This window comes from Centroberyx affinis, unplaced genomic scaffold (assembly GCF_046629955.1).
Source record: "Centroberyx affinis isolate AG114_WGS23_722 - 3 ecotype Tasmania unplaced genomic scaffold, CSIRO-AGI_Caff_v1 ptg002045l_1, whole genome shotgun sequence".
NCBI lineage: Eukaryota > Metazoa > Chordata > Actinopteri > Beryciformes > Berycidae > Centroberyx > Centroberyx affinis.
In genome coordinates, this window is record NW_027280380.1 from 2,101 (window position 1) to 20,331 (window position 18,231).

The following is an 18,231-nucleotide window of genomic DNA, read 5'->3' on the forward strand; positions in this document are numbered from 1 at the left end:
TAGCTTTCAAGTTCACTCAGCCATGTGGTGCCAGAATATTTTTTTTTTCTTTGATGGCATATTTCAAGCTTTTCTGATTAAAAAATTATGACCACTTGTGCCTATGGGTACTTACTACTACTACACTATAGTGTGGTTGGGCCCAATTTGCAATATTAACTGGGAAGAGCCTTAATCAAAGCACTGGATCTGGGCCAGGCTAACTGAAAGCTATACAAAAGGGCCAGTGATGGAACTAAAAAAGCATAAAAAAATTCAGCAAGTCTTCGAAAGGGAATGGACTCAGGCATGTTCTCAAACACTTGAGGCTTAAGACCCATGTTGTAAGACTTGAGGATTGACTCCGACTTGAATTAAGTCTCTTTAAAACAAACTGATGCCGACCCACAGAGTTAGTACAGGTAAATTATCACACTGGCAGGGAAGGTAAAAGCTTAAAGTTGCTTTCTAGTCATTTGTTGGCACTTTGTTTTTGATTTACAGTCTCACCTGAAGGCATCATAACTGAGGTCATGTTTACACCGCATCATCCAAGACTTCGAAAATGAAATAAAGAGAAACCGACCGTGTCAGGTTTTATAGAGAATTATATTGATACAACAGACGGAGGTTCTGACTGGGTGGATGTGAAGCCATGTCAATCAGCAGTGACAAACACTAAAACCACAGCTGCTCATACGACTTCAGTCTACCAGTAAATACAAACCTAAAAATGGAACGCACACTACAGTCTTTTTCAAAAGCAACTCTACATTTGGACAGTTTCTGACATTTTTTTTTTTTTTTTTTAATCTTTCATAAAATGGTAAAAAAAAAAAAAAAAGTGTTAATATACACTGCTGTAAACAAAAATGAATGAATGGGCTTTCTTAAAAGTAAAATGACACGATTGACATCACAAAAAAAAAGTAAATGGTTAATCTCTGTCAGTTTAAAAGTGGGACACAGAGGGAAGATTGATAAGCAATATTGCTTTAAGGGAGCACTTTAATATCGGCGGGTAAAGGCTATACAGCATCCCCCCAGTCAGGATCAAACAACACAACAGAACATGAAACAGACATAAGAGACTATTTACAAGAGTGATCTTTTTTTTTTTTTTTTTTCAGTTAAAATTTCTACTTATGTGGCGAACATCATCACAATGCAACACAATGCAACAACCCACAGCTGATGATACTGATGTACTGACGTAGTGTGCGTGTGGTATATGCAAGTGTGTGAGTTTGTTTAACAGTAGGAGCGTCGGCGTATGAAAAGTTCAAAAGTTCAATGTCCATATTTTGCTTTCCTTCTTTCCTACGTTATTCCTCCCCGGCATTTCTACAGAGCAGACAGGCTCTTCTTCTTCTTTCCTCCCTCGTTTCTTTTAGCTTTTCCGTTCATCTTCTTCTGCCTGCTGCTTTCTTGCGCCCCTAGAGGAGAGGGAGGGAAAAAGTATCAGTAAGGTGTATAACATTTCAGATCTTTCTGCTGAAACCATATTTTCACTTAAATTCTACACTTTCCAGACCTCCATTTTTGGCCACTTCAGTTTGCTCATTGTTTTACACCTTTGACTATAGGCTAATTATATTGCTAACACTTAGCGGCAATGTGGTAACGACTCTCCAGACTCTCATATTTTCCTTTGCTTTTCCCATACTTTTAAATTTGTCAAAATAATTTTCTTTAGTTTCCAGATCTGCGTAGGAATGCTATGAAAACTCTGGATAGGAAAGTAACCTTAGGAATCCCTTTCTACTTCTAAAGTTAGCCTTCCATCCAGAAATACTCAAAATATTCTCAAATGTAATATCAACTGTCCTCAATACCTTCGGTGTTGGCTCCTCCTCCTGCTCCTCCTCGTCTTCCTCTTCTTCTTCTTCAGATTCGTCTTTAGCAGCAGCTGCCTTCGATCGCCCACCGCGCCTGGACAGCACGGTAAGGAATACACAGTGAATCCGAAGGCCTCATAAACACAGCGGCATCCGCAAATAGAAAAACATGATGAATACACACCACCACCCACGCAGGCTGAAAGCTACAGCCACGCTCAACACAGAATCTACTTGTACAGGGTCTGAAATTAACACCCGCTCACTGCCTAATGCCAGTAGAACTTGTCTTTGGTGGATAAATCGATAAAGGGTCACCCACCACATCAGCCAGTAACTTTTTGAAATTATAACATATGCTTCAAAATACTCTCTGGTAATTTGAATTCTGCAGCACTTCATGATGAACAAACTTAATCTGCTGTATGTATCCATCACAGTACCTAATTCTATATTTACAAAATAGCTTTGAAAATGGGTGATGAAAAATTTATATTAATTATTTTGGCCGGTAAAAATCTTCTAAGCAAGTCATTTTTTTAAGTTTACCAGCAGTTTCATACACTACTTGCATATGCACACACACTAGGGCTGGGCGATATGGACAAAATTAAATATCACAATATTTTTGACCAAATACCTCGATATCGATATTACGACAATATTGTAGGGATGACTATTGGTGCTTTCACAAAATATTTACACAATGAGATTTTTGATAAATAATCATCAGTAATGTGGATAATAATAATAATGTGGACTAAGTGGGTAAAGGCAAATAATAGAATAATAAATAATAATAAAATAATAGAACAGCTAGAACAGTCTGGTAAGTTCAGAAAATGACATCACTTTACTGTAATGCAGCCTTTAAAACCAGGAAAAGACAACACTTATGCCATATCACGATATTACGATATCCAAAATCTAAGACGATATCTAGTCTCATATCATGATATCGATATGATATTGATATATTGCCCAGCCCTAACACACACAATCATCCATAACACTCGCTCATTGGTAAGCATGGTGCACATGTCAGCCTGCAAGAATAGGGAACCCAAAAGCTGGTGCGCATCTTACGCTGGTTTCTTGGCGGGCGGCTGAGCTGCTTTGGGTGGACGTCCTCTCCTCTTCTGCGGTGTGGACTCTGCCGACTCTGAGCTGTTGAGACAAACACACACAGCGATGGAGGATGAGTCATGAGCCAAGGCCTACAGACAAGACCGACTTCGGCATAGGAGAACAAAGTTTGCATTGACAGTTTCCCCACTCACCCTTGTTGTGACCGCCGTGGCGTCCTGGTTTGTCTTCCTCCCTTGGTCTTCACCTCCGTGTTTTCGCTGCTCCTGTCATCCTCTTCCTCCTCCTCCGCTTCCTCCTCCCCCCTCTCCTCTTCCTCCTCCTCCTCCTCTTCCTCTGGAGGAGGAGCCGCCTTCTTTCGCCCCCTCTTCCCTTTGGCGGGTGTGTCCTGGCTGGGTGTAGCCGACTTCGGAGGCCGGCCCCTGCGGCCTTTTTTGGGCGGGCTGTTCTGTTCGTCTTCCGGCCGGTTGTCCTCGTCCCATTGGTCCTCGGACTCCGCCGCCGCAGTCGTGTTGGCTGCCGCCTTCTTGCGCCCGCGCTTTGGCTTGTTGTCCTGGTCGTCACTGGAGGCCACGACCCGTTTGCGACCGCGAGGCTTTTCGCTGTCCTGTGGCAGGAAGAACAAATGGTTAACAAGGAAGGACAGGATACCCACTGTGGCTCTAGGGAAAAAATCCATGACTTTCCATGACCAAGACGGAGCGCTTTCATAAGCTAAAAATGTTGTGTAAAAATGTTATTCCTGGTTTGTTAATGTTGTTTTTCAGCTCAGAAAAGTTTTAAATTGTAAACAGTCTGGTTCCACTCCAGTTGGCTTGCTGTGGAGAAAAACAGATGAAAACCACCAACTAATGCAACAAATGTGTGAAATAAAATTTTAAATACATTCTGGTACATTCCTGTCAAGTGACCCATTTGAAAAATCCCTTGATATTCCCGACTACCCCAGGAATTTATCAAATTCCCAGACTTTGTTTATCTTCACTTTCTGCAGTGATCAATATTTCTTTTATAATTATGCAATCTGACAAAGAAACCAAGTTCGACTACTATAGGGACTCAGAAAAAAACAAAGACAAAAGGTGGTCCAGCAGGTCTTACCGCTGGTACTAATCACAGTTTATGCAACTTGTACTTGCCAAGCTTATCTTGCCTTAAACCCAGTTGGTGTTTGCACAGTGGAATCAAAACACAGCAACACAAGGGTTTACAACCAGAGGCACTATACCAGACCTTAGCAACACGCCCATATGCACCTGTCCTAAGCTACTGTGTCATTTCTGACTAACAATACAGACCATTTCATTGTGCAGTCACAGAATATAAGAGATTAATAAAAAAATATATAAGATTGTCATAATCTGTAATACCTTTGCCATTAACATTGTATTTTATAGTCAAACCATTTTAGTTTGCCTATTCATCCCGTTTGTGCCATCATGAGTGGCAACTTTAGACATTTAGCTGGTGCTCTTAACAACAACAGCAACATTAATAATCAACAGAGATCAGGCGGTTCCCCATTTTATTTCACTTCTTAAGACATTTCTATAAAAAAGCTTTTATTGTGTGATGTTTAGTCATTTTTTTTAATCTTTTATTCTATTTTGATTTGTGTGTTTTATATTGACTGTTGTGAAGCACTTTGTTACCTGTATTGAAAAGTGCTATACAAATAAAGTTATTATTATTATTATTATTACCCCGGGGCACAGCTACACCCCTAAGGCACTTTGCACAGAATCTGGAGTGGAGGAGGATGAGATGGGAGAGAGGACATGAGTCAGGGAAGAGAGGGGGAGTGACGTATTTCTTTAAGAGCTGATATAGAGGTTTGATACCTTGTCAGCGTTGTCCCCTCTCTTTAGGCTGATGTCCTCGTTTTCACTGTGGTCCATCTCCGCACTGTCATGCCTGGAACAGAGTACAAGCTGTATTAACTGGCAGTGCAGGAGAGCTGTCTTTGGCCTATGAGTAAGAGAGCATGAAAACAACATTATCCTTGTTAGGAGTTAATTTCTTCCTGTAGGCAGTTTGGATCAAAGCATCCACTATATGGAATAGAATGATAACTTGATACTGTATGGACCCCTGTAGAGAGGTCCTGCTTTCGCTTGCTCCCCTCCACAGGGAGGTCAGTGGTGTGTGTGTGTGTGTGTGATTACATATGCTCTACCTGGTCTTGCTGCGTTGTGGGGAGCTGGGGTTTGAGGTGGAGTCGTCGTTGCTGGCCGTCTCCATGCGAGACGCTTTACTCTGGAGCTGCTTCCCTGCTGAGGACAGCGGCTTGTTTATTGCGCCCAGAACGTTAGCTGCCTTGGGCTTGGGGAAGGAGCGAGAGTTGGAAAAGGCAAGACACGTGTTAGACATGAGTTCGCTAAATTTAGTGCAAAAACAAGACACAGACATGAAATAATCAAGTATGAAGCCAACATGACAATTTCAGGGCCAAACTCCTGACGCAGCCTACCTTTCCTGGTGTGAAGAACGCCTTCATCTCTGGTGGGAGATAGTTTTTTGTGTTGCTGAAATTCTGAAAATGAACCAGAATCTCATGTCAGAGAGCTTATTTGTGTGCAGACAACAATAAATACAAAGTAGACTAAAACACATGCTAAGGATTATGATGCTAAAGGTGGTTCCTGCCAACCAATCTGGTTAGTCAAAGATGTGTGCCAGCCATGTTGATAATTCCCCCCAAAAGCAGGAAAGTGCAAAACCTGGTTGCTGTGCCAGCTAGTGCAACCAGGGAACCACTAGACATGTTTTTTTATTATTATTGTTATTATTAATAATTACGTCTCTTACTGGCAATGAAAACATTTAACAAATCAGAATGCTTTGGTCATTTTGGGTTCCTCAGGCTTGTCACCCACACAGACACCCACCTTGTCGGGCTTGGTGAAGTAGCGTGAGGGCAGGACAGGGTCTTTGGGCGACTCCAGGCTGTAGGTGGTGCTCTTGGAGACATGATAATGTTCATGGCTACATCACACACCGTGTAGAGTTTCTGTACAGGGACACACAAAAGTAATCAGTATATGTCAGGAGTTAGAAACGGACACAAATATACAGAACAGCACATATTCGAACCCTTTTGTGATCGATGTATGTAGATGCGCATGTGTCCTGTACCTCGTTGGTCTTGGGGTCGTTGGGGGCCTGGGCGTCTTTCGTCTGTTTGATGTTCTCCACCATTTTCCTAATGAAGGCGTGGCTGTTGTTCTCATTCTTGGCCATGATGATCTCGAGAACAAACCACAGAGACCTAACAAGGAGGTGGGCAGAGTTCACCATCAACATACGGCAATTTATATTTCACAAATAAAACTGCTACTACCTCCTGACCTCCTGAGGTGTCAACAGCTGCTGGCTCAGCCAATATGGTTTAAAGAGTTAATGCTGATGGAAAACATATGGTCCAATTGAAGCAGCTTATTGCACTGAGTTATGTTATGGCTTGGGCCTGGTAATAAAGATAAGGAAACCCAACACCTCTGAGCATCCCTCCTGGGAGGTCAAAGACTGCAGTAGTGGAGGGTGTAATGAGGGTGCCGGCCTTGAGACTATAGACTTGACCTCCCACCACAGTGGTGGTACCTCTTTTTCCTTAATGCATTCTGTAAAATACACTTTTACCCTTAGGACGGAATAATTCATTATAATCATAGAGAGATTTTAGCTTACTCTTTTATTTTCAGTTTAGTTTTAGTATTCCACAAATAATAATTGTCAAATGCTGGTATTTTGGAAACACTGAAACATTTCACACTTATAATGCCCGCTGTATTTTAAACAGTAAAAAAAATAATTAGGTTAATCATTTTCGCCATAAGTGTGCAGCCCAAATTACAGCTCAATTTTGTGTAGCAATCATTTAATAAGAGTATCATATTTTCAACATTTATAAAAACGTATCTCTTAATTTGTGTAATATTTTTTGAGACCTTTCACCATCATTGTTATCATCAACCTCCTCACCATAATCAACATCAACTCATCTTTTCCACGCACTACTTACTCTTTGATTTCTTTGAGCTGCTCAATGTCCTGTACTTTGACGTAGTCCGGGTCGTGGACCAGCAGGTGGATGGCATACGGCACCACATACTCCGGCAGGAGGGAGAACAGCTTCTCTGTGAGCACACACAAAGAAAATATTAGACCAAAAGCACCATCACACCTTGCTCAAGGCCATTTCACCAAAAACAATTCATTTGAACAAATTTGATTTTTAATGAGTTTCCCAATTTAAATTTCCTACTTATCTTACAATTCTTATTTTTATTCCTTCCTGTAAATCCCTTTATAACTCTGCTTTTAGATAAGTGCTACAGAAATAAAATTTGTAATAATAATAATAATAACAATAGTGGAAGACATCTTTCATACAATTCTGTTAGCTATAATCTTTTTTTTTTTTTTTTAGCAGCTTTTGTTGTTTGATATAAAAAAAACAACAAAACTACAAACAAAACAAATGGCAGGTATGTTCCTGTTCCTTACCGCTGACGGCAGCATGCTGTTTGAGGTACTCCCGGCGTATGTTGACGTTTTTCACCAGGCACTGGCGAGCGTGAGCCCTCCTCTCCTTGACCGGGTCCTTGGCACACAAGGCGAACACTGCCAGGTACTCCAGGGGCAGCCGCAGGCGGCACAGGCCCCGGTGGAGCTTCTGGGAAAAACACTGCCGCACCTGGTAGCACTCATCCTGGAGAGACGAGAGACGGATGGAAACAGTGATGATGATTAAGAGGATGAAGAGAGAGGTGGAGTAGGGCTGGGCATTGAAAAGAAAATGATAGCTAATGGCACTGTACTGTTTTTAATGACAGCATAGTTGCCTTCAAGAGCTAAAGTCTCACCAGTCAAAAACACTGAGATACTTCACTCCTCTACACCTGGGAGCCATGAAACTTTATCATGGTGTGGTAAAAAAAAAAAAACATTTTTCACAAACCCACTTTGTTCTTTATTGAGCAGCATCCAATTAATAAAAGGGATTAAAAATGTACTATTGTGAAGCTTTAACTGAAACTGTGACTCTTAACATCAACAGCACCATGAGACTATACAGAATCTGTTCTTGTTTATTACTGGCAATGATTTTAAGGCATCAAAAGGTATCAAATGGCATTGAAAAGCTTCAAATTGTTGGATTAATACAGTAAGAAGTCTCAAGAGTTACAGTGAGAACGCTGCAATGAGAAAACTCAAAAGGTTTTCTTCTTGTTTACGGGTAATTGTACTGAGGAAATGAATTATTAGTTATTAGGAGTTTTATTATAGTTAAAGCAGATGGGATATACAAATCTTATACAGAAAATCATGATCAAACATGCTTACATTAAATGAAAGAATCAAAAAGGTATCGCTTTAGAACCATATAGAATTTCAAGTATTGGAACTAATATTAGTACAGACACCTTTCCAACCATACACAGCCCTAAGAGGGAGGAAGGAAGGAAGGAAGGAAGGAAGGAAGGAAGGAAGGAAGGAAGGAAGGAAGGAAGGAAGGAAGGAAGAAAGAAAGAAAGAAAGAAAGAAAGAAAGAAAGAAAGAAAGAAAGAAAGAAAGAAAGAAAGAAAGAAAGAAAGAAAGAAAGAAAGAAAGAAAGAAAGAAAGAAAGAAAGAAAGAAAGAAAGAAAGAAAGAAAGAAAGAAAGAAAGAAAGAAAGAAAGAAAGAAAGAAAGAAAGAAAAAGTGTGAGGGAGAGAAAAAGAGGTGTGCAATAAAAGAAGAGGAGTGTGTCTGTTCTTACGTTGATGACAAGCGCGCAGAGCTGGTACTGCTCCAGAGTGATGATCTCGTGGTAGCAGGGCTCCTGGGCCAGCTTCAGCAGGGCGCACGCCGCCGCCAACCGCAGCCGCGACATGTCGGGTTTACTGGGGGAGGAGGGGAGGGACAGAGGGAGGAGAGAAAGAAAGAAAAAAACACTAAGACAGAGGAGACAAGCGTGAACAAGGATTCTTTTTATATCCGAAATGTGCTGATGTTGCGTGAAAACCTTTTTAACTCCAATTCTGATGATATTCATGTTTTAACTTGATCCGAAAAAGATTATATGGTTGTTTATTGAGTGAGCAAGTTTCATGACCCTAGGGCCCACAAAACCCATTAAAAATCCAGGGTTTTATTGTCAATTACATGGCTGTTAATTTTAAAGACAAAGCTGTTTTTAAATTAATCAAGAAGCTGACGCATAGAAGATGTAAGGTTTTCCTCCTATAGAAGCAAATGTTGTGTGTGTGTGTGTGTGTGTGTGTGTGTGTGCGTGTTACCCCATCTTGCCCTGCTCGGTCAGGTCTCCATCACTGTGTAGAATGGCAGTCAGCATCCGCAGGGTGGAGTTGCCCGACTTGCTCTGGTTGTTCTTCACTCCTAGTAACCACCTCACCATCAGCTTAATGCCCTGGATCTGAACGGGGGAAGGTCACTTTGTTAAAAACCTGTCTTTCAATACGCAACAAAAGTGCATGTACCAATTCAAAAACAAAAATGGAGACACTTGTTACTAGTAGACACATCTTCGCAGATCGATAAACAACTTTGTAACCGTCACTTGAGAAACAATCTGCTAGTTTTCTTATGTTTTCTCTGTTACGCCTGCCGTTTGCAAACAGGAAAATGTGGGAAAGGTCGAGTAAAAGTACTTGTTTTTGACTACTTTGATTTTCCCGACACTTGCTTTCACTTTACTGTGTCATGACCTGGGTTTCCGTTATCTGGTAATTACCGTTTTTTTTTTAACCGGGAAAATCTGTTGAAGTCCAACAGATTTAAATCTCTCCGGTCATAATGTCCGGTGAAAATAATTCTCTCTAAGCACAATTATTGGAACATTGTGCTCCTTGTTTTACTGAGACTGAGTTACAGCAACAGACTGAGTTCCACTCCCAGTCTATCTCCTGAACTGCTCCTGACGAGTAGCTTTGAGTCTCTTTCAGTAAAGTAATAATAAATATTGCACTATTGCACTATGCGAGTTGATTTAAGTGACATGAGACACAACTGGGGAGGATTTACTAAATTGTTTTGAATGTAGCATAATGTATTAACCAATCAAGGGCGATGTGTGTGCCCGATGTGCGTCGGGTTGGCCTCGGGTGAAGGTAAGATGCCTTTGCAGTTTATTTTCATGACTTTGTTGGGCTGTGCTTTTTACATATTTACTGTGTTGTTTTTCTTGGTTGTCGGTTGCGTATTTAGCTGTTGGCAATGTGTGATGATGGTTAACGGGACATGCACGTTGCGCATTTGGCATTGCGTAATGGTGAGAGGGACACGTAGTTTTTGGCATTTGGCACTGCATAATGGTGAAAGCGTATGGCAATTTGGCAATAAAATACATGTCAGGAACGAAGTAAAGTGCAAATTTTCATAGTAGATGATCCTATTTTTCTATTTTGCATGGTAACGTTGTATGTGTGTTTGAGAGAGATAGCGTTATGCACGTGAGTCTATTGACGGGACTTATTTTATTTGGAATATAATGTATAAGCAAAAGTAGCCTACTTTTCAATAAAAAAGTATTATAAATCTACATGCCTTGATGATGTCATTCTTTATATAGCCCGCCTTTAAGCTCAATAAACACATATAATATTTGACCGGAATTTCTCCCATTGAAATCTTCCAGGACACGTGGACACGTGAACGGAAACCCTGGTAATGACTCTTTAAAACCTTAAACCACACTCTTTCAGGTACAGTGGCTTTCTTTTCTATTGTTTTCATGTTTTAGATAACCTGTCAAAGAGCGCCTTGCTTACATCTTTGCTTGCACACATCGACTACACACACACACACACACACACACACAGAGCATATCAGACTCTTGTCTGTTTCAAGCAAAAGTGGAAGGCATGTCTCTGGTAATGACTTTTTTGTTTTTCTCTTTGAGATGGAAGCATACTGAGGAAGAAAGAAAGGTCAGGAAGTTAAGATGAGGAGTGGGGGATTGGGAGTTTAAAAGAGACTAATGGGATGAGATGAGAAAGGCAGTTCAACAGGACAGATGAGGGTTTCACCGCTGACCTTGGCCAGAGTCTCTGGGGACACTTCATCATCCGGAACCCAGAGTTTTGTCGTCTTCTTGCCTGGGATCTGCAGACAACAGAAATACTATTGTGAGCCTCAGGTCCTTTTCACATGAGACATAAATAGACACGCAGCAAAAATACTCATCCCAGAACTGTGATTAACACTTTTTTTCTGGGATCTATTCTCTAGGGCTCCTACATGTTTTTGCTCATTAAATTCCATGACTTTTCTATAACATAAAGCACAATTTCCAAGACCATTATTTGCCCATGTTCAAATAGTAAACTTTTGTTTAACAAATGATTTCAATAGCCTAGGTCTTATGTTGACTGGTGACAACTATCACCTGAAAATGTGTCACTCTTTAACAAACATAACTAGATATAGCAAAGCTTGACATTTAATACGTGATTGGCTGGACTGAATAACTGAATGTTCATTACCATTCAAAAATCATTTTGGGATACATATAATTTTCTGGCCCCAAAAAACAAAACACTTTAAAATTCTATGAGATTTGTTATTTTTTTGTTTTGTGCTATTTCCCATGGCAGTGGGACCCCTGGTTCTCAACATGAATCCAGTAAGCATGATGTGTGTTACCCTGTCGTTCATGAGCAGGTCCTTCACTATGAAGTTGGCCACCAGAGATTTGAGCGGAGCAGCAAACTGTTCTGGGGCCAGCAAAGCCAGGTGACCCAGGGTGGTCAGAGGGGTGATGAGCTGCTCCAGGTTAGCAGGGTCCAGGCCTTTGTGCAGAGGCTGGAGGACAGAAACACACAGACAACTCAGGAAAGAGAAATATTTCATTGGCTGGCATGTGATTTATCCAAGGACACATACACATCTGCTGGTGGAGAAAAACATGGAATTAATTACATTATACCTACTGCATACTGAGTGACAATAACTGACATTTTTTCAGGTTTGTGAGGACCAGGCATGTTCATATTTTTTTCTTTTATTACCACAGCAAGATTCAACTTGAAAAGTGAATCATTATTTCTGCTAGCTTTGGCAAAGTTGTTAAAAACAGATCAACGGCTCACATTCACCAACCATTGCAGCACCCTGGATGACATCAAAGTTCTCTACATCTCATAGTGCAACATGCAACATTTCCTCAATATTGTACAATTATATAAGGCTGTTCATAAATCCAATCTAATGCTCTAATTGAAAAAAGAACTAAAAGGCTTTGCAAAGAGGTTCAGAGTGTGTGCTGAACGCTCCAAAAGGGTGACACATTGATTTTACAATTACCAATTCCTGTGCCGGAGTCAGCCTCTGGCATTCAGACTGCCAACGCATCATTATTTGGCTGATTTAAACTGGAGGCAGGTATAGACATTGTAATGACTTCAAACCAGGAATAAGCCAGCTGTATACACATGGTCTGTATATTGACTTAAAAGGGTTCCCAGTATTACTTCAAGTTTCTATTGAATATTCTTGTCTGTGTACAAATTGATCAAACTAAACATACAACTGACCTCAAAGATCTGGGCGAAGTGTGTGTCTCTGTTGCTGAACATGGCGTGGATGCAGTGGATGGCATACTTGGCCTGGCGAGGGGGGCCTCTCTTGGCTTTGGCCTGCAGTACTGGCAGCAAAACACTGGGGGGAGCAGGCAAGAGAGAACCATTACAAACCATTAAGAAGAAAGACATCTGCTCCAAGTCATTAGCAACAGTAAAGAATATACTCTTAACAGAAAGTGTTTCAGTCCAAAATGTGAAAAACAACACAGCGATTCCCATTTATGATGTGATTAAATCCTGCAAAGATCCGAATGTGACAGAGTACAAGCCATCAAGTTGTCTGGTACAAAATGAATGAACGAACAAGAAAGAGAGACGTACGATTTAATGTGAGGGAAGCTCTCCTCCATCTTGCTGCCTGTGTTCTTGAAGATCTGCAGCGCGGCCTCAGCCACCTTCTCGTCGTCCATCTTCAGGCAGCCCAGCAGAGACTCAAAGGTCTCTGCCGAGTGGAACGACACCGGGTGTGTGAACGACAGCACCTGAACAACAACAATTGGGTAAAATAGTTAGGTGGAAATGTCTAACAACTCTCATACAACACTTAAGACAACTTGTGTGACCTTGCATAGAAATCTGAGTTTGAGGCACACATGACAAAAGCTATGTTTCCATCCAAGTGTTTAACACATTTTCAGCAACCTTTTGAAATGTCCAAACAAACAAATGCACAGATTAGGTGTGTTTCCATCAGCTGGTTTAATTTGAATGAATAGGTTTCCTGAAGGCAAAATCTAACTACATCAAATGACACATCTAAAAGAAAAATGGAAAGAGTTTTTGAGCTATGTCATTATTTATCTGTCAAATGTGTTCCCATTGCTATCTCAAGCTCATCACATCATTTCTGTGTCCGCCATAAGTGAGTGAGTGATATTGAGGACATTTCATTCAAGTTTGATCATCGCCATATTTCACATGCATATATTTGGAAGGGAACCCATTTTAAGTTTGGGATTCTGAGTGGGTTTTACCTTGAGCAGTTCCAGTCCAGCCCTGATGGCCTCTTCAGTGGGAACGCCTTCCTCCTCGTCATCAGCTGTTCCGTCTATAGACTTGTTCACTTGCTTTATCAGCGCACTAGGAGAGAGAGAGCGAGTCAGGCAGACATATACAATCAGTGGAGTGAATCAAATGTCTGTGGCATTTGTGGTTTCTATGCGAGTGGTGACTCAAAGTGTGTGTGTGGTTTTATACGTATTATGTACCTGATGGACTCTGTATCGATGTGTACAGGGGCAATTCTCTCCAGCAGGAACTTGACCATTTCCAGGAATGGGTTGCTGGGCTGTTTGGGGCTGCCGAGCTTTTTTGTGATGTCTCTCTGAGGAGGGGAAAACAAACAAATACACCAGTAAGACAATAATCACACTTTAATCCAGGAAAGTTGCCTGTAATTCACGAGACTCAGTAAGGCTCTATGCACACAATTAGTACTGTAGACCCATACACACTTAAAAAACCCAATGCAATCGGCCATATACAGTATGCCAACAGACAAAAATTATTTATACTTTTCACAACTTTAATAACCCATCATAACTCAAAATATTAATTAAATCCTAAAAGACCATTTACACCTACTACATACAGAGAAAATTAAAAATTTAGCATCATATCCTATTAGTACATGTATCAAAGTAGATCCATTTGAGAGTGAAAATGTTTTGAGTCTAATAAATTTAAGACCAATCAAAACAAGCAAAGCTGGTGGAGGGAAGACAGCGTTTCAAAAAACGGCGACGACACATTGTGATCGCAGACAGAAGCTTCAATAATACTCACCACACAGACTTCAGCCTGCTTGCAGGAGCAGGAGGGGCTGACCAGAGTCTCCAGCTGGTCTCTGATCCGCTCGTCGTCATCCAGGACCTGGGCGAGCTTCTTCACAAAGTCCTGGGCCTTGCCTGGGTCTGGCAGGTTCCCTACGGACGCACAGAATCACAGCTTATGGCTACAGGCAATTTTTTTTTTCTCTTGAACAGGTCATCCTTTTTGGGGTATTTTATTATAATTTTAGATAGCATAGGCAAGACAGATAAAACCAAGAGGCGAGACAATCCTGGCAGTACAGCTTGAGTCAGTATGTGAACTTGTGCAGTGTCAGTAAATGCAGCAACCAGGGAAAGATATGGACAATTTCAAAGCAAAGGCCACTACAGTTAGCTCAACCACCGCAGCGTCCCAACTTCATCCAAGCTATTTGATACGAATGCTATTTATTGAACGTGTGTGTGTGTGTGTGTGTGTGTTTCCTTACTTGTGATCACCATGACCTTGGCAAATACAGCCTTGCTGGATGCTTCGGACTGGAACACATAAACAAAACAAAGAAAAAATGATTTAGGAACACCATGCAAAGGACAATTAATCCATTAGCCCTCCTAATTATTGTAGCGTCCTCTAGTAAAGAGTTACCTTGGGCTGTTTGACCAGGTCCAGCAGGTCTTTGACATTGTGTCGCAGCATATTCTGGCACTTCCACATCTCATTCAAGGCCCTGAGAGACAGAAGAATTGGAATAAAGTATGGGGAGGGAAAGAGATTGTGAGAAAGAGTGGTGGTGGGTGGGGAGGATAGCAGGGAGAATAAAGGCCTTTCATCTGTCTATTCATTCATTGCAAATGGTTCAAAGTCAGTGGCATCTGAAGGCTAGATTTCATCAGCTCACTCCGCAGACCATCATATTCTTCTCCAAACGCTCTCCAAGCGCTTTTATAAACCGCAGAAGACTGTCTTGTCACTGTTTTGATCTTGTGTGTGTGTGTGTGTGTGTGTGTGTGTGTGTGTGTGTGAGTGTGAGTGTGAGAGAGAGAGAGAGAGAGCGAGAGAGAGCGAGACTTACTTGACAGCGTTGGTGTCCAGGGTGGCATACAGGTAGTAAAGACACTTCATCCTTTCTGTGGTTTCCAAGTTGTGAGGAACCATGTACTGGGCAAAGATCCGCTCCACCAGCAACCTGAAACCCCGGACATGACAGAATGTTACATTAAAAATGAGAATATCATGGTAAAGGAATACTGAATATATGCGGTGTTTCTTTTCCTGTTACTTTGCCTTTTTTAACTGTTTTATCTAAGAGCCCTGGGAGCCTGCAATGTGCCATTAGATTTGTTTAATAAGATTATCCATACTCTGTGCTTTCTGTCCCGCCTTTACACACACACACACACACACACACACACACACACACACAGTATGAGCTCAGCATCAGCATGTCTATCTTGTAATCTCATCATCCCAAGAGGCTTCTTTCCCTTTATCTCCCCTCTTTTCTTCACACCTGTGCCTCTTCCTTTTAAGTAGTGACGACATATAGGTATTAAACAAAGCTGCAGACAAATACAAAAACTAATTCCAAGTTAAGGGAGAAATCTAACAGGTGCTGTTAAGCTATAATCTTTCAGGTTTACACACACACACATATACACGAGCCCATGCATGCATGCACACACACGTTTATTTTAATCCTGTATTTAACAAGAGTGGGTTTGCTGAGCACACATGCTCTATTTCAGCGCTGCCCTGATTCACATAGTTACACATATTTACACCTGGGAGCTGACCAGTACAACCACAGACTTTTACTGCTGGCCACTCAGCAGCTGAAGAGGAATTCCATCTCTCTAAAGGAAACTCCCACCCTCAGATGCTCTCACACTGTTATATATAATCAATCTGTGATGTTCAGTGCATTCCAGGAGTCATTTTGTGATGAAGTGTAGTAATTTACTTTTTTGGTGTATCCACTTTCCCTCAATCTGCCTTTCCCATTTCTACCTCGGATAGTGATTACATACGTTTCCCAGAATGACTTTTGACAACCCCCAGAGGAGGGGCGAGAAATTACTGCATTCAGCTGCTGGGTATATGTGCAGGTGGACAAGAGCGATAGTGTAGAAACTTTTTCCAGTTGAGAAAAAGTGAGTGGATAGGGAATAATGCTGTGGTGTGCTGTGATTGGTTGTTTAAATGATAAAAAATAGGCTGTTATATTTCACATGCTGCTGATGACAGACACGCAATGATGCAAGCTGTGGCTGCATTGCATTATGGTCTACTGAAGCTACTGTGGGTGGAGGAATTCGTATCTCTGCCTCTTCTATGATAAATTTCTCTCTGTATGATTGTTGAATGTCGGTGCAAAATGGTGAGTTCAGAAAGAAGCCCTTGCTCTTTCTTTCATTCTGAGTGACTGACACCAAAACCTGACGTTAAGCATTGTGTCAGATAGCTGAAATTTTTTCTGCTGTCAAACTTCATTGAGAAATATCTTGACATGATGTCATGTCATCTATGTTTGGACAGTTATCCAATGGAAAAAGAAAAATACACCACCAAACGGGCCCAGGAATGAAAGGTACATAGTTAATAGCTGTTTTTTTCCACATTGTTGAAATATTTTAGGGTGGATTTTTCCTTTAGGTGCTTTGCTGAAGGGCAAAACAAAAGCTGTTGAGCAAAGGAAGAGCCACTTATTCATTTAATGCACCCAGATTCTCCCCAGACAGTCCGAGGATTCAAACCAACATCTTTACTGTATCAAACTGATTCCACTACCCTTTAATCTACAATTAACCCCCAAATATTAAGCTTCATTCAGATCCATGACGGTCTTATGCTTTCCATATGTTTCTAATACTACAGACACGCAGACAGGCACACAAACCTGTCATCGATGCTGTTCTGGTAGTAAATGTGGAGCAGCTTGTCTTTGATCCAGGAAATCTGCTTGGAGGCTTCCCTCCCTCCCTCTCCCTGCAGCGAGTACTTCCTGTAGATTGAAGCCAGGCCCATCATGGCCTCCTTACGCACACGCCACTGATGGGCAGAGAGCGGAGGGGGACAGAAAAAGAGATAAAGAGAGAGACAGAGGAGTTTGAATTTCTAATCATGCCAACTGGTTTAAATGAGAACTTAGAATAATCAGAAGTTAAATTGGCTGTAGTTCCAGAGAGAAAAATAATTATCGCAGGACAGAGAAATTCATTATTATAACATAGTGACACACACAAAGGTGGGTTTTCTCCACTTACTCTCTTATCCAAGGTCCTCTCCTTCACAAAATTGAGCAATGCATCGTTGACCAGAGCCAGGTCTTTCTTGGCAGCCGTTACTATGGAGACGATGACGTCATGGCGGATGGCCTCCTCTGGGTCATGTGATCTGACCTTCAGGTATTCTGGGAAAGAAAACAGACATGTAGGAGTGGGATGGGAGAAGACCTAGTCACCTCAAACGCACGCACACACTCTCCCGCCCACACACACAAAATACCTGCTGGATGCTACTCTGTCCTCACATTGCCTGAATTATCACTCTGATGGAAGCCTGCATTGGAAGGATCAAGAACATCCTAACTAACTGATCAGTTGATCCTCTAATTCATCCTTACTAGGATCACACCAAATTTCTGGTAAACAAGCTCTTTGTTATTACTGTGTGGTTTCACTTTCATGCATCCATGATGTAGTGTGATAGTGCTTTTGAGATTATGGAAGTCTAGTTTGTCCCATCCACAATACATAAATGCCAAAACTAACTAAATACTGGTCACAGTGGTTAAAATGCTGCCATCCTTATTGCTGCACAACGACAAGTTTCATTTACCTGTGAGGTCTTTGGCCAAGTCTGGGTGGTTCATGAGACAATGACTGGCGAACTTCACACACTCCAGTCTGATGGGCACATGGATGTCATTAAACCTTGTGGGAAGAGAAAAAAACAAAACAATGTCATTAACTC

At 41.4% G+C, this 18,231-nt stretch overlaps 1 protein-coding gene across 1 annotated transcript in view; it reads right to left on the bottom strand.

Annotated features, from left to right (window-relative positions):
• Positions 1-578: 578 nt before the first annotated feature.
• The window catches only part of pds5b (PDS5 cohesin associated factor B), a 32,655-nt gene continuing 15,002 nt past the window's right edge, over positions 579-18,231 (bottom strand). Inside the window, 27 exon segments of the mRNA XM_071531148.1 lie at positions 579-1,415; positions 1,815-1,911; positions 2,904-2,984; positions 3,098-3,510; positions 4,745-4,817; positions 5,080-5,225; positions 5,374-5,436; positions 5,792-5,872; positions 5,875-5,913; positions 6,039-6,171; positions 6,925-7,039; positions 7,410-7,614; positions 8,664-8,787; positions 9,184-9,320; positions 10,940-11,008; positions 11,549-11,707; positions 12,439-12,562; positions 12,808-12,968; positions 13,461-13,566; positions 13,695-13,810; positions 14,272-14,411; positions 14,747-14,795; positions 14,905-14,986; positions 15,332-15,445; positions 17,156-17,307; positions 17,523-17,668; positions 18,097-18,191. Of these exon segments, the coding sequence (XP_071387249.1) occupies positions 1,383-1,415; positions 1,815-1,911; positions 2,904-2,984; positions 3,098-3,510; positions 4,745-4,817; positions 5,080-5,225; positions 5,374-5,436; positions 5,792-5,872; positions 5,875-5,913; positions 6,039-6,171; positions 6,925-7,039; positions 7,410-7,614; positions 8,664-8,787; positions 9,184-9,320; positions 10,940-11,008; positions 11,549-11,707; positions 12,439-12,562; positions 12,808-12,968; positions 13,461-13,566; positions 13,695-13,810; positions 14,272-14,411; positions 14,747-14,795; positions 14,905-14,986; positions 15,332-15,445; positions 17,156-17,307; positions 17,523-17,668; positions 18,097-18,191 (3,253 nt within the window). The 3' untranslated portion in view covers positions 579-1,382.